The sequence below is a fragment of the Littorina saxatilis genome, linkage group LG17, assembly GCF_037325665.1.
Source record: "Littorina saxatilis isolate snail1 linkage group LG17, US_GU_Lsax_2.0, whole genome shotgun sequence".
NCBI lineage: Eukaryota > Metazoa > Mollusca > Gastropoda > Littorinimorpha > Littorinidae > Littorina > Littorina saxatilis.
Genome location: NC_090261.1, coordinates 1,815,027 through 1,832,128, shown reverse-complemented (window position 1 = coordinate 1,832,128; position 17,102 = coordinate 1,815,027). Strand labels below are relative to the sequence as shown.

The 17,102-nt window shown below is 45.1% G+C and overlaps 1 protein-coding gene across 1 annotated transcript in view; it reads right to left on the bottom strand.

Annotated features, from left to right (window-relative positions):
- Positions 1 to 17,102, bottom strand: part of LOC138953168 (transcriptional adapter 2-beta-like) — a 43,641-nt gene that overhangs the window by 10,597 nt on the left and 15,942 nt on the right. Inside the window, exons 11-13 of the mRNA XM_070324967.1 lie at positions 14,220 to 14,291; positions 13,181 to 13,245; positions 770 to 819 (exon numbers count right to left, since the gene is read on the bottom strand). Of these exons, the coding sequence (XP_070181068.1) occupies positions 770 to 819; positions 13,181 to 13,245; positions 14,220 to 14,291 (187 nt within the window). The remainder of the gene's footprint in view (positions 1 to 769; positions 820 to 13,180; positions 13,246 to 14,219; positions 14,292 to 17,102) is intronic.

Sequence of the window (17,102 nt, the reverse complement as noted above, 5' to 3'; positions counted from 1 at the left end):
AGCACGCTTTTCTGTGCCTCTATTCGTTTTAACTTTCTGAGCGTGTTTTTAATCCAAACATATCATATCTATATGTTTTTGGAATCAGGAACCGACAAGGAATAAGATGTAATTGTTTTTAAAACAATTTAGGAAATTTAATTTTGATCATAATTTTTATATTCTTAATTTTCAGAGATTGTTTTTAATCCAAATATAACATATTAATATGTTTTTGGAATCAGGAAATCATGTAGAATAAGATGAACGTAAATTTGGATCGTTTTATATTAAAAAAAATGTATTACAATTTTCAGATTTTTAATCATTAATTAATTTTTAAGCCACCGAGCTGAAATGCAATACCGAAGTCCGGCCTTCGTCGAAGATTGCTTTACAAAAATTTCAATCAATTTGATTGAAAAATGAGGGTGTGACAGTGCCGCCTCAACTTTTACAAAAAGCCGGATATGACGTCATCAAAGACATTCATCGAAAAAATGAAAAAAACGTCTGGGGATATCATACCCAGGAACTCTCATGTAAATTTCATAAAGATCGGTCCAGTAGTTTACTCTCAATCGCTCTACACACACACACAGACACACACACATACACCATGACCCTCGACTCGATTCCCCCTCTATGTTAAAACATTTAGTCAAAACTTGACAGGCAGGCACAAAACACAACGATCCAATCTTTAAACTGAGAAATTGAGATTCCAAGGAAACAGGCATTTAGAAAGGGAAATACATCCCCAGTTATGCGGGAAAAGAGTGAACCTTACTCTGCTTTTTTGGAAACCGTTGAGTTTCGCTTTGGGGTTGACAAGCTGTTCTGCAAAACACAAAGACAGCAAACCATTACAGCTCTACCACACTTACAGTTACACTCTATCTCACTGTCAATCCTGCCAGAGTACACATATGCAAACTGCTAAAAAGTCAGACAATCATGCCGAAATAGCACACCAACATATAAACTAAAGCACACAAAAAAAGCTTTTCCCAACAAAACCAATTTGAACTTTAACAGTCTGATTAAAAAAATATGATGAGAAATTTACCCTAAAAAAAGAAAGAACAAAAAACAATGAAACCTTTGCACTTGTCCCCTACAGATACAAAACCCCACTTAAGTCTGAGAAAAATGTCTGTCCAGCATAGCCGCAGAGAATTATACACAACATACAGGGTGGGCCATAAAAAGTGTCCACATTTAATTTGTTAATATTTTTCCTGTAAAGTGATATTTTCTTTTCTGTTTCAGATAGAATTTGAGACAAGCATCTTAGAATTCTTTTAAAGCCTGAATGGATCGCATTCCAGTACAGGAAAGGACCAAAATCGTTGAACTTTACTTTGCTACCAATTCTGTGGTTCTCGCCCAGCGCGCTTTTCGGAGAGAGTTCCCTGGCACACACTGTCCATGTGCGAGAACTGTGAAGCGCCTCGTGGATAAATTCAGGAACACTGGTAGTCTCGCAGTGGTGGCTGGATGTGTTCATGGGGCTGATTAGGTGCCCAAAATCTCATGTTTTGTTTGTTGACATGTCCACTCAAATGAAAATGGGCTTTATCGCTGAAGAAAATGAGGTCGAGAACTCCTGGGTTGTTTTCAATTCTTTCAAAAATGCGTTGACTGAATTCTAACCTTTCTCTTTTGTTTGCATCAGTTTGTTGTTGGAGAATTTGTATCTTGTACGGAAACAATCCTAAGTCTTTGTGTATGATCCTTCGTACAGATGTCCTCGAGATACCGACTTCCTGTGACAGCCGCCTTGTTGATTTTCGTGGGGATTCCTGCAAACGGTCCCTTACTGCTTCAATGTTAGCTGGACTTCTAGCAGAAAATGGTCGACCACTATGTCCTTTATTGTTATCTGCGAGACTACCAGTGTTCCTGAATTTATCCACGAGGCGCTTCACAGTTCTCGCACATGGACAGTGTGTGCCAGGGAACTCTCTCCGAAAAGCGCGCTGGGCGAGAACCACAGAATTGGTAGCAAAGTAAAGTTCAACGATTTTGGTCCTTTCCTGTACTGGAATGCGATCCATTCAGTCTTTAAAAGAATTCTAAGATGCTTATCTCAAATTCTATCTGAAACAAAAAAGAAAATATCACTTTACAGGAAAAATATTAACAAATTAAATGTGGACACTTTTTATGGCCCACCCTGTATAACAGGGTATCTTCAGTCAGTTTCACTTTCAGCAACACGTTTTACAAAGCTCTTCATATTGTAACAAAATACCACTTTCAGCAAAATATTAGTGCAGGTGAAATTGCATGTAACTTGACAAATGAAAGCAGAATGACACAAATGTTAATGTTACTCATGCATTTAATTTGCAAATGACAAGACTATAAAAATATAAACAGAAGGAAAGCAAAATATTCCTACTGAATAGGTCTACAAAATTGACATTGATGCCCAAAAAGAAAACAAAGCAACAAAAAGAAACATAAAAAGAACCTAAGATATTGGAGAAAAAACAAAAGTAAGCTACATACATTACTACAGCAGTCCCTCTCATGAACGGACACCCTTGGGCCATAGCAAAACTGTCCGTACATTGCAGGTGTCCGGTCACGGGAGGGGTGACCACACGACCCCCTCCCCCATACACTCACACAGAGACACACAAACAACAGGATTGAGTCTATGCTAATCACTTCTTGTGGCTACTAAACAATAAACTCCTAATACTTCTTTAAACGTTCTGTAAAAATGATTTGTATGAAAAGTGTTGAAAAGAAGAGATAAAATAAATCCTCAAGGCAGTGAACACACTCACCATGCACTGACATACGAAAGCAGCCACACAAACACAGCACAGAGGAGCGTGTGCAGATGCTTTGCAAGAATAAGCTTGAACCCAGTTTGAATAAATAGCAGCAGATTGAGCTGCATGTCATAATCATGTAATTTATTTTCATCTTGTCTGGCTTTATTGACTGCATGCCGATCATGTGGCATGGCAGTGACTTTTCACTCTTCAGTCGGAAATACACTGTACATAACACAGCTCCCACTCTCCCTCACTAATGCCTACCCCAAGCCGTGACAACTGATGCTTGGAAATTGTGTGGAAGAGTACACCTCTCTATTTCTCTCCAATACTCTTACTGCTGACATGCAGTGACACCGGACACCCCACAGAGTTTAGCCAGCTACCCCTCCACCCCCCCCCCCCCCTCCCTCGCTCTCTCACTCCCTCCAGCCATGTACTGTTGGGCTGTGGCCAGAGAGGTCAGCTCCAACTGTTCACTCAGAGCAAAACCAGTTGACTGTGTCGTAACTTTTGACACAGCAAGACAACTGAAGGGTTCACAGATTAGGCAACCGACTCACTGGTCAAGGCTGAGGGGAAACAAGATTGTTCAGTCATACTGCCGGAGACTAAGGATTAAATCCTAAAGAATTTATTTTATAATGGCTGCGCTCAGCATGGAACACTTAACATGCATACACAATTCGACTCCATTTGAAGATCGCACGGCCGAGATATGATCGATTAAAAGTTCGATACAGAGAGATCATGGCATCACTCGCCTGCCATTCTTCAGCAGGAAGAGGGGGGGATGATGGGGTTCCTGGATAGAGGGTAAGGGAGGCTGGCTATCAGTAATCTGATCGCCGTGACCGCGCGCTCGCCGGATGCTCTCACCATAACTCTGGTCTGACAGCACAGCCTGTCTTTGATACCATCTTGCTGGAATCTTCACAGTTTGATTATTTGAAGCAGTTTTTCACTTCAGTCTTTGTGATACACCAGAGCTGCATGGACGTTTATTTGTGGTCATCTACAACTTTAAAACAATGAAGGTTAGTTTTGGTTTGACTATTCCATAAAATACTTTAACTGAAGGTTTCACTGTCTGTACTGCCGCCTGAAAAACTCTCTTTTAGCAAGCATTTGTATGGCTGAACATTCCAGTCAAAAGTCCTATTTTCATGTGTTTTAGTTGTTTTCCTCTAGAATCAACTGATTACATAAGTAACATGCAGGACGCACTATATATTATTGTGGTATTTAATGGTGGTGCTGTTATCAATGTTGAACATTACAAATTTGTGTTCATGAAAACTATTTTACTTGCAGCACTTCAAAGGCTACCACAATGGATGATCCATTAAAAACCTGTTCAATATGCAACGAACCATGTGACGTCGAGTTTAATACCCTGGGAAAGAAAGGATGTGCAAGTATGTTCTCTCTCTTGATTTGTTTCAATTCTTATGATAAATTTGAGTTTCTTAGTGTTCCGTATACCATAACGTTTGTTTGTTTGTTTGTTTGTTTTATGTCCTTTTTTATTTTGTTTGTTTTTGTTCTTTTGTTATTTTTCCCTTTGGTGTTCTTTTACATGTTGTGCTGTATTTGTAGTTTGTTGTATTACTGGGTGTCATCCAGTGAGACTTATCAAAGCAAGTGTGTGGGGTCATAGCCGGTTAACAAATTGCGTGCTTCTGTTGAAATGTCTATAAAAAAGAGTTTGTAGTGAGCAATGTTATTTGTTTGTTGATACAGGAATCAAGGATTCGAGCCAGAGAAGACAGAACAGAACCGTTCAGCCTACAGTTGGTCAAAGGGTGCATATCGAGTGTCGAAGGGATTACACCAACGACAATAATATCGAGAAAGACTTAAGACAGCAAAACAGAGATACCGATAAGACTGAGCTTGGAGAGCGAAGCACACGATCTAAGCAACACAGATTTGACTTTGCAAGTTGCTGCTTTTTCTGTGGGACTCGGGTAAATCTTTCCAAAACACGTGGACCTGATGAGGCATACAGAGTCAGAACATTATCTTTACAAACTGAAATTTTGAAAAAATGTGACGCAAGAAATGATGAGTGGGCAGATATCGTCAAGGGAAAGCTTGAATTTGCAAGAGACCTGCATGCAGCAGATGCTGTGTACCATATAACTTGTACTGTAACTTCAGAGCGCTTGGTCTGTCAATTCCCAAACGTTATAATGACAAGCCAGGTGCATACGCACTGACAAACGCTCCAAGCCGAAGTGTGGGTAGACCACCGGACACTGAAAAACTTGAAGCTTTTGAGAAAACAGCAGAATATCTCATTAACCACGATGACGAACAGATCACCATCGGAGAGCTTGTGCAGAAAATGCAAGTGTTCAGTGGAGGGGTTGGTTACACCACCAAATGGATGAAGGAAAAGCTCTTGGAGAGATTTGATGAAAAAATCATCATAGCGAACATTCTGGGCAAGTCTAATGTTGTAACATTCCGCACAACAGCTAAATCCATTCTTCATGATTTCTACAGTTCTCCGAAGACTAATGACGACGAAAGTGAAAAACTGAAGCTGGTGAAAGCTGCTGCAGCACTGATAAAGAATGAAATAAAAGCTGCTTCTGCAACGACAAACAAGGAATATCCAACATCAGAGGATATTTCTTCAGGGACGTACAACCTGGACTTTGTTCCCCAGTCCCTTCAGCTTTTCCTGCATTTGATTTTCAGCGAAAAAGATGCTGACAATAAAATTGCATCTGTGGGACAAGCAATTGTCCAGGCAGCTCGACCTAGGGTTGTCATCGCCCCACTTCAAATTGGACTTGGAGTCCAAATGCACCACCATTTTTGGCTCCCGATATCTGATCGATGTGTTGAATGCGATGGGCTTCTCGTCTTCCTACACAGAGGTGCAGAGATTTGAGGCAAATGCAGCTGTGTCCCAAAGTACAGATATTCCAGGATGTGCCAAGAATGTGATTCTACAATACGTGGCTGACAATGTGGATCACAATTCCTGTACCTTGGATGGATACAATTCTTTCCATGGTATGGGAATGATTGCTACCACAACTCCTGGAACACGACGAACAACGCCTATTCCTAGGTTGGATGTCACCTCCAAAGATTCAAAAGAAAAGGGAACAATTGACATCGTGTATTTCCAGTCAAAGGCAGTTCACTTTGGGAACACTACATACAGGGAACTAGAAAACCTGCGAGCTGTTGACCCATCTATACACCTTGATGTCTTGTGGAAGGTGGTGTGGCCGCTGAAGCCTGCAAGACCTTCATGGTCTGGAACGATGCAGGCTGTCCACAACGACCGTCACCCTGGTAAGTCGAGCGTTTTCTTCTTGCCAATGATCGACATGAACCCTGGTGATCTGACTTGCATTCACTCTACACTGCTGTTCACGGCGAAGGAAGCAAAGAGACATGGCTCGACTCCAGTGCTCACTTTCGACCAGCCCCTATTTTGGAAAGCCCATGAGATCGTCGCCAACAAACCTGATGATGCTGACTTGGCCTCCATTGTTCTAAGGCTTGGAGGTTTTCACATGGAAATGAGCTTTTTGGGCTGCATTGGACGTTTGATGGAGGGCAGCGGTCTGCAGGAGGTGCTAGAACTGACATATGCACCAACAGCTGTCAACTACATGCTTCAAGGCAAGGCAGTGTCCCGAGCAGTTAGAGGCCACTTTCTGGTTGACTCGGCTCTGAACGCACTCCTGACCTCACAAACGTTCAAAATCTCTCTGCCACTCCCAGACCTGGATGTGACACTAAGTGACGTCTCCATTGAGGAAATTGATAGCACAGATGTACCAGAAGATGTGCAAATTGCTGGGACAGTGGATGATATCGCGCCATCAGCAAATGAAGATGCTCCTGTCTCATGTGAGGGGCCTGATGGGGACCTTGCCCGTGCAGCCAACATGTGGGACTTGTTGATGAGTGGAGCTATCCCGCTAGGAGAAGTTTGCGTTGATGAGACAATCGCATCGATTCAGCTAAAACTAGAACGCCAAAAGCAAACCATCAAGTGCCACCCCACAGCTGCACTGTGGATTCAGTACATGGACATGATTGACATTCTGCGCAAGTTCCTCAAAGCTGAACGCACAGGAAACTGGGACCTGCATCTGTCCACTGTCCATGAAATGATGCCTTTCATGGCAGCAGCAGGGCACAACCTCTACACCAAATCCCTCCACCTGTATCTCCAGGACATGCTGCAGCTGAAAGAAACTCACAAGGATGTCTACCAGAGCTTCCAAGCCGGTCACCATGTACGCAGGACGGATCGATGTTGGGCAGGCCTTTCTACAGACAGATGATTAAGAGAACAACTAGCATTGCTCTTTGGAGAATGTACAAATATGTATTGGAGACTTTCTTTATTTCTATGACAGTGACCGGTGTGAGATGTTTTTCAAATGTACAAATGTGTATTGGAGCCTTTCTTTATTTCTATGACAGTGACTGATGTTGTGAGATGTTTTTCAAGGGACATAATTATTATCATTCCTGTTGTTTCCTGATTTTGTTCTGATTACGGAATGTGTTCACAGATATTTGTATTCAGTGAATGCATTCATTGAGTGTTTTATGACTGCTTTGATGCTCAATTCTGCAGTCTGCAGTCGACCAATGCATGACTAACGCTGTGAATACATTATTGGTCAATAATGTTTATGAATGTTGTGCAATGTTTGTGTAATGATGTTGGAGTTATGTGCTTTGAATTTAAAATGTTGTCGATTATTTGATTATGTGATGCTTTATCTAATCAATTGCCTTGTTTACGTTTGTTGTTTCATTGCTTGTGTTTGAATGGTTTGCTTTTGTATACCCTGCTCCCTTGTCACGCGGTAGACTATCCAGCGACTTCCTGACATCATTCATCTTACTTTTCTTAGTTGACACTGCAAACTTTGTGGCCTTTTTACATGTTGCTTGAGTGCGCTTACATTCTCCTGTACAGGAATACTTATGTTTTTGTAGAACAAAACCTTCACAAAGATGATGTTTGGTTTAAAATGAGTACAGTATTCTACTTTTAGTTGAAAACAATAAATATGACCTTGTGTACCAATTACTTTGGAATTTCCCCTGTGTGTGTGTGTGTATGTGTGTGTGTGTCACTGTGTGTGTGTGTGTGTGTGTGTGTGTGTGTGTGTGTGTGTGTGTGTGTTTAGTGCGTGTATAAAAAAAATATTCGTTATGCTGCTGAAAATGATTACACAGCCTTCACTTCACGCATAAACAACAAATTTGACCTTATGACCCAATGACCTAGACCTTTTGATTTTTAATATCTTAGACATTTTTTTATATTGTAATCATAAACTGTGACTTGCATGTTATATTTGATGTTCGTGGTGTCAAAACAGTTCAGACAATGTAAAAAACGTAGAATCGCTTTGTGACAAAATACACACTGACAAACACACTTGATAACTTTTTTAAAAATAATTATATTTTTCTCGATTTTTGACCAGACATACTACAAACATAGCAGAACATGAATCTGAAAACAGAAATTCTTTAGCAATAAATCCTTGGTTATGGTGCCATTTTCCGTAGACTGACTAGGCAATGTGGTTTCTGTTGTTTACGTCCAACGGACAAGAATAAAGAGCACAGTGCAGTTTCATGTTGGCATCTTCGCATGTACTCCACTCCTGACCAAAACTACCCCCCCCCCCCCCCCCCCCCCCTCCTGATGGGTACAGGTGCACTCAAGTTACCAGTGACTGTCGTCACGCCATTGCGGCTGTGATCTTTGCACCAAGAGCCGGACTGCTCTGTTATCGATTTTGTTGTGGTGAAAATTTGACGATGGTCTGTCCGTACATTGGAGGTATGACCTGCTGTTGGGACCGAAAATGAGTGTCCGTGTCCACGTTTTGCAGGTGTCCGTTTAAGGGGGGGCAAATATAGAAGGAAAACACTCCGTGCCGAGCAAATGTGTCCGTACATGTCAGGTGTCCGCTCACGCCGGGGGCCGTACATTGCAGGGACTGCTGTACTACATAATATTCACTGTCAAATTCCAATTCCAAAGATGAAGCAAAGCAAGACATGGCAAGGTGTCAGCAAATATATCTCTCCCGGTTGGGATCAGGTGTTTACTCGTAGCGGCACAATTATATTTACACTAGCAACATTAACAGTAACACTAGAGGAACAAAACACAATTGATATTCAGAAATCAAAAACACAATTAAAAAGCAAAACAAAGAAAAAAGAAAAAACAAAGAAAAATATTTAGCAAAATAAAACCTTTTTCATCAATACTAAATGCTATCGTCCAAATGCCAGGGGACTTAATCAAGTGAAATGCTTTATAATTCTCCATGCTAGAACAACCCTGAAATGCCTTAAAGCCATATGATATCTTCTCTGTTCAAACATTTTGCAAGGTAACACAACTGTTTCACACAGACATTTTCAGAATGTCAGTTGAAGATGTCATCTGATTCATCTAAAAGCTGATGATGTGTAGTGTGATACGTTCTCTGCTGAACTAATCAATACGCAGTTTTAAAGGGACAGCATCGGCCTACATTAGTGCTTCTACAGGACACACTAGCCGTTATGTAAAATCTGAATCCTGACTCTCACCAAAACTGGTCACCCGGTTTCACAGTCTGAGTAAACACTGACACACTTTCAGGGTTTGAATTGTACCTGAATGTCTAACTAGGTGGTAACAACTGTTCCTGACTGAAAGACAATCAGAATACATTGGTACTCCTACCAGCACCACAGCAAAGTTGAGAGACCCATTGTACAAGGGAAGCAGAGGGAAATAACAGGGGGAGTATGTGATACAGTGTATACAGTGAGAGGGCAGACAAGCTCGCCAAACTCGGAGCACAGGGAGACCAAACTGCACACAGTCATGACTGGTTTGGAGGGGGGGTAAGAAAACAAACAAAACAAAGACAGGAGACCACACTGCACACAGTCATGACTGGTTTGGAGGGGGGGGGGGGTAAGAAAACAAACAAAACAAAGACAGGAGACCACACTGCACACAGTCATGACTGGTTTGGAGGGGGGGGGGGGGTAAGAAAACAAACAAAACAAAGACAGGAGACCACACTGCACACAGTCATGACTGGTTTGGAGGGGGGGGGGGGGTAAGAAAACAAACAAAACAAAGACAGGAGACCACACTGCACACAGTCATGACTGGTTTGGAGGGGGGGGGGGGGGGGTAAGAAAACAAACAAAACAAAGACAGGAGACCACACTGCACACAGTCATGACTGGTTTGGAGGGGGGGGGGGTAAGAAAACAAACAAAACAAAGACAGGAGACCACACTGCACACAGTCATGACTGGTTTGGAGGGGGGGGGGGGGTAAGAAAACAAACAAAACAAAGACAGGAGACCACACTGCACACAGTCATGACTGGTTTGGAGGGGGGGGGGGGGGGGTAAGAAAACAAACAAAACAAAGACAGGAGACCACACTGCACACAGTCATGACTGGTTTGGAGGGGGGGGGGGGGGGGTAAGAAAACAAACAAAACAAAGACAGGAGACCACACTGCACACAGTCATGACTGGTTTGGAGGGGGGGGGGGGGTAAGAAAACAAACAAAACAAAGACAGGAGACCACACTGCACACAGTCATGACTGGTTTGGAGGGGGGGGGGGGGGGGGGGGGTAAGAAAACAAACAAAACAAAGACAGCAAACAGACAAACAAAATCCACCCCAAAATCTTTACAACCTAAACAATCACAAGATTTCAAAAAGAGAACGTTACATCTGTGTTTGACTTTGAACTTGCATTTCTAATAATCTTCAGAAAAGAGAAGACCACTGGAAATACATGCAGAGCAGGTTCTTTCACTCACAAACTGAATGGACATTAAAGCAAAGCACAATATACAGCAGCAACCAAGTGGAGAAAAAGCACCAGCACCATCTACCTTGCACATCCATACTGTTAGTAGTAGTACTCAAAGCTACAGTAAGTCCAACAAAAAAACATGTTAGTACTGTTAGAAAATTGTAGCTAAGTCATCTAGGGTGGGTAAAACAGTGTGTGATGTTAGTGTTCAAGGAGACACTATGAAAGAGTTGAGTATATCTATATGTGCACATGCATAGCTTTACAAAGAGTTGGGTATATCTATATGTGCACATGCATAGCTTTACAAAGAGTTGGGTATATCTATATGTGCACATGCATAGCTTTACAAAGAGTTGAGTATATCTATATGTGCACATGCATAGCTTTACAAAGAGTTGGGTATATCTATATGTGCACATGCATAGCTTTACAAAGAGTTGCTTGCAAGAACCAATGCACAGATTCCATGAGAGATGTTCAGGGATCAGGCAAACACTATCCACACCATGTTTGCATAGTAAGGAATCACACACAATGTTTATTTTAAAGAAAGTGGGAGGGGTGGGAGCGCCCTAACACTAGTGTGGTTCCACATGTGGACAATGAGCATGAGAGGACAGCGTGCATTACAACTGATGCAGCAAGTCGTTCAAACACCAGCTTTGAATGTGGTCCACGCCTGGAACACTGCAAGCACTAGCAGTTGGGGTGGAGTGGAGTAGATGGGAGGAGAGTAAGAGAAGGGGGTAGCGGGGAGAGACTAACTCACCTAGGGAAGGGCTGGGGCAGCGGGGAGAGACTAACTCACCTAGGGCAGGGGTAGAGCAGTGGGGGAGATACTAAGGGAACGCGATGGGTAGCAGAAAGAGCAGAAAGAGAAGGGTATTGGAATGGGGGGCGAGAGAGAGCAGAAAGAGAAGGGTATTGGAATGGGGGGCGAGAGAGAGCAGAAAGAGAAGGGTATTGGAATGGGGGGGCGAGAGAGAAGAGAAAGCTGTGCAGGCCAAGCAGCCAGGAGGGGACACAATGTATGGAGGATTATGCCCACCGCCCTGGCAGGTAAGGACTTTCACCCAGTGTTATGGACACAATGTATGGAGGATTATGCCCACCGCCCTGGCAGGTAAGGACTTTCACCCAGTGTTATGGACACAATGTATGGAGGATTATGCCCACCGCCCTGGCAGGTAAGGACTTTCACCCAGTGTTATGAACACAATGTATGGAGGATTATGCCCACCGCCCTGGCAGGTAAGGACTTTCACCCAGTGTTATGGACACAATGTATGGAGGATTATGCCCACCGCCCTGGCAGGTAAGGACTTTCACCCAGTGTTATGGACACAATGTATGGAGGATTATGCCCACCGCCCTGGCAGGTAAGGACTTTCACCCAGTGTTATGGACACAATGTATGGAGGATTATGCCCACCGCCCTGGCAGGTAAGGACTTTCACCCAGTGTTATGGACACAATGTATGGAGGATTATGCCCACCGCCCTGGCAGGTAAGGACTTTCACCCAGTGTTATGGACACAATGTATGGAGGATTATGCCCACCGCCCTGGCAGGTAAGGACTTTCACCCAGTGTTATGGACACAATGTATGGAGGATTATGCCCACCGCCCTGGCAGGTAAGGACTTTCACCCAGTGTTATGGACACAATGTATGGAGGATTATGCCCACCGCCCTGGCAGGTAAGGACTTTCACCCAGTGTTATGGACACAATGTATGGAGGATTATGCCCACCGCCCTGGCAGGTAAGGACTTTCACCCAGTGTTATGGACACAATGTATGGAGGATTATGCCCACCGCCCTGGCAGGTAAGGACTTTCACCCAGTGTTATGGACACAATGTATGGAGGATTATGCCCACCGCCCTGGCAGGTAAGGACTTTCACCCAGTGTTATGGACACAATGTATGGAGGATTATGCCCACCGCCCTGGCAGGTAAGGACTTTCACCCAGTGTTATGGACACAATGTATGGAGGATTATGCCCACCGCCCTGGCAGGTAAGGACTTTCACCCAGTGTTATGGACACAATGTATGGAGGATTATGCCCACCGCCCTGGCAGGTAAGGACTTTCACCCAGTGTTATGGACACAATGTATGGAGGATTATGCCCACCGCCCTGGCAGGTAAGGACTTTCACCCAGTGTTATGGACACAATGTATGGAGGATTATGCCCACCGCCCTGGCAGGTAAGGACTTTCACCCAGTGTTATGGACACAATGTATGGAGGATTATGCCCACCGCCCTGGCAGGTAAGGACTTTCACCCAGTGTTATGGACACAATGTATGGAGGATTATGCCCACCGCCCTGGCAGGTAAGGACTTTCACCCAGTGTTATGGACACAATGTATGGAGGATTATGCCCACCGCCCTGGCAGGTAAGGACTTTCACCCAGTGTTATGGACACAATGTATGGAGGATTATGCCCACCGCCCTGGCAGGTAAAGACTTTCACCCAGTGTTATGCAGGATGGAAGAGAGGAAGGAATGGAGGAACAAGCGGTGAAGCGCACACAACTCACCAGCTTTTTCCTATTCTCCTTCCGTTTCTCTCGCTTGAACTTCTCTTCCTCAAACTCCTCAACATCTGGAGAACAGCACACAGTCAAACATCCGTCACTCAAACAACCACGGTACATGGCTCTCTTTACTTTCATTGTGCTTTTGGAATTGAGTAAAAAGTGAAGCAGTAAAAGTCACTGACAGCAATTCTGTCATGCCCGGCTTGCGAGTCCACTATCTAAATGCCTTAGAACATGAAAAGAGGGTTGTTTTACCTTTCGGGGTAAAATATCTCAATGTTCTTTGAACACTTGAAACAGTCCACCTGTCAGCTACAATACCGTAGATCAATAATCTTGAGTACCGTTATAACTGGAACATTGCTCTGCTAATGCTAAAACATCTGGTTATTCAAAGTCAGTTTAGATAAGTGGTTAGAGAATAGCAGAAAATAAGACTGTTTGTTTACATCTAAGACTACCTAAATCAGGTCCTGTGAAAACCAGCCACAAGAGAGAGTGAAGGAGGAAAACCTCTGCAGCAGTGAGATGCTGGTAAAGAATAGCAGCGTACAAACTCTAACAGTAACCTGATCCCTAGCTCCCCCCCCCCCCCCCTCAAAAGAGCAGTTGTAACAAAGCACATGAGGTTGATTTCTCCATAGCAAATGAGGACAGCGAGGGTTGACAGTGAAATAAGGGTGGGGGCAGCCAGCAAGCTATCACTACAATCACAGGGTACCAGCCAATCACTGGCAGTTGTTCTGCAACAATAACACTGCAGTCTGCATCCCCACACAAAATGGGTCTCGTACTTTGCTAAGCTTTATCATATTCCAGAATCTAACTTACTTCTCTACTGCTATGTTTTTTAAGGTTTCATCCAACAAAATGTGCCACAAGAATGGACTGCAGTAAAGTGCAAATGAAAAAGAGAAAAGTTCTCCACTTAAAATGACAGAAATCTCAAACAGAAGAAACTGAAGATAAGTAACAAAGTAACTTAAAAGAAACAAAAAAAGGGGTGCTGTCCAAACTAAGCAAAGTGTGAATAGCTTACCGCTTAAAATTGTAACCCCTTGCTTGCGTAGTTCTGACATATCTGTGATTTTGGCTTTTTCTTCCTTTTCCTCTGCAACAGGCGAAACAAAGAGATTAATACCAAGACCTGGAAATTCAACATTATGCAAGGAAAATTAGATTTGACATCATACAAAAAGGCAATACATGTACTCGCAAAAAATAAAAACGTAAATGGAAAATTTCTAAGTAAATTTTCATTTCATTAATATACTTACCCGAATCACATAAAGCATTTGACTACGTCTGAGATGCTAGGTACTGAAAAAACGCTACCCATCAAAAAACAAACAAAGGGAAGCGACCCCTACCAAAAAAGCTTGAATAGCTATGGTAACAGCCAGGTTCCCTGGGAGTTACCTCCCATATAGCTACTTCCTCTCTGTCACCACGTGACCGCTCATACGGCTTCAGAAAGACTAAAAACCACAAGCGGGGAAGGAGGGAGGGAATTCACTATGTGATTCGGGTAAGTATATTAATGAAATGAAAATTTACTTAGAAATTTTCCATTAAATTACATATTCTTACTCCGAATCACATAAAGCAGATAACATCAACATGGAGGTGGGCAAGAAATAAACTCAAACTCACCATCACGTTCTGGTCAGAACCTGACCAGCTGCTACAAGTGCAGGCAGAGCACGAGAGCCGTCCTGGCGGAGGGCAGAAATGTCCCGAAGATAATAATTCAGGAAAATATCTTCAGAGCGCCAGTACGCAGTAGACAAAACATCATCGAGGCGCATGGAGCGTAGGACTGCGAGCGATGATGCCCATGCCCTCGTTTCATGGGCTCTGGGGGAGTCCAGGGGAAAGGCGGGCAGCGCCCCCCCCCTGTTTGTGCTACTCCAAACATAAGCTTGCCTTATCAGAGAAGTCACCCACCGGGCCAACGTAACCTTTGAGACATCTCTCTCCCGAGTTGTAAGAAGGGAGAGAAACAATAACTTCTGAGACTTGGAACGCAAGGGCTGAGTGCGCTCCAAGTACAAACGGAGGGCCCGAACAGGGCAGTTGGCCAAATCAGGGTCGTCCGGAGCCAACGCGTTGGTCAGTGCCTTGACTCTAACCAACGGAGAGGCCTGCCCCGGAGTCTGATTTTTGGCCAAAAAATCGGGACGGAAATGTAAAGAGACAGAGCCGTCCGACTCGAAAGAAATATCTTCTGGCAGACCCGACAGGGCGTGGACCTCGCTACCCCGCCGGGCCGTCGCCAACAGAAGAAGAAACAGCGTCTTCCGAGTAAGATTATGCAGACTAGCCTCCCGCAGCGGTTCGAACTCCGAAGACCGCAAGAATGCTAAGACCAGAAAAAGGTCCCACTTGGGGGACGGGCACCTGGACCTGGCATGCTTGAGAGCAGCACCCTTGATTACTGCTGCAATCACACCCCCGACGTTAATAGATCTACCGATCTGCTTAAGCGTCGCAGAGATAGCTGAGCGCCGGACCCTCAAGGAGGAAACAGACGCACCCTGCGAAAAAAGAAAAGAGAGGTGGTTGGCCACCTGCATAGAGCGAGGCGCCACCGAACTCACCCCCTTCTCCAAGCACCAGGAGGCCCAGGACCTCCAGTGTGAGGCGTAAACAGACGCCGTGGACGCCCTGTGCGAGCGGTCCACCAGATCCAGCGTCAAGGATGACGCTCCCGAGCGCCTCAGTGAGTCCCGAACAACCTCCACACGTGAAGCTTCAGAAGACTGGGCTCCTCGTGTGGAATGCCTGTTCGGGGCTGCACGAGTTCCCCTCGCATAAGGGCGAGAGGAATGGGAGGCCCGTGGGCGAGCCGGAGCAGGTCCGGGAACCAGACCTGCGACGGCCACAGAGGGGCGACCAGCAGAAGAAGAGTCGGCCCCTCCAGCTCCGCCTTTCGAATTACTCGGCTGAGTAATGGGAAAGGCGGAAAGGCGTACGCCTCCAGGCCCGTCCAGGGAATGTCCAGAGCGTTTACTCGCCAAGCCTGAGGATCCGGGAATGGCGAGACAAACACCGGAAGCCTCTTCGAGAACCTTGTGGCAAAGAGGTCCACGAGAGGCTTTTGGACCTGAGCCCAAAGGCGCAGCAGTGCCCCGTGAGTGATGGTCCACTCTGACTGAAGCACTCTGCCGGAGCGACTGAGCTCGTCCGCCAGAGTGTTCAGCCTCCCTGGAAGGTACCTGGCTGAGATCGTGATGTGGTGAAGAGCACACCACTTCAGGATCTCGCAGGTCCTGTCCGAGAGAGACGGGGACCGCGAGCCTCCCTGCTTGTTGATATAGGCGGCCACAGTCGTGTTGTCTGTAAACAGACGAACATGCTTGGCCTGCAGGGAGGGCAGAAACTCGACTAGAGCTAGAGCTACTGCTTCCAGCTCTAGCAAGTTGATATGCCACTGGCTCTGTTCCTCCGACCACAGACCTGACACCGTGTGTAGGTCCGTGTGTGCCCCCCATCCCCGCAGAGAAGCATCTGTAAACAGATCCAAGTCTGGGGGAGGTAGGGCGATCGGAACTCCCTTGCTGATCCATTCCGTGTCCAGCCACGGAAGGGTCGCGGACTGGAACCATCCCTGGAGGGGGACGAGGGCGTTCCAGTCCACCTGAGGAGAGTCCACAAACGGCTTCAGCGCTGCCTGAAAAGGCCGTTTGTGGACCCTGCCCAGAGGAACCAACAGAGCCATGGACTCCATCTGCCCCAAGATGGAGGCGAGAGACCGGAGGGGCGCCTGCAGGAGAGGCAAAGTGGAGAGGATCTGAGCCTGGAGTTTGTCCACCCGACGCTGGGAGGGCTGGACAGTCCAGGCAACCGTGTCGAACGACATCCCGAGGTAGGTGAACGTTTGAGACGGGATCAGCTCCGACTTTGATCGGTTGATCGAGAA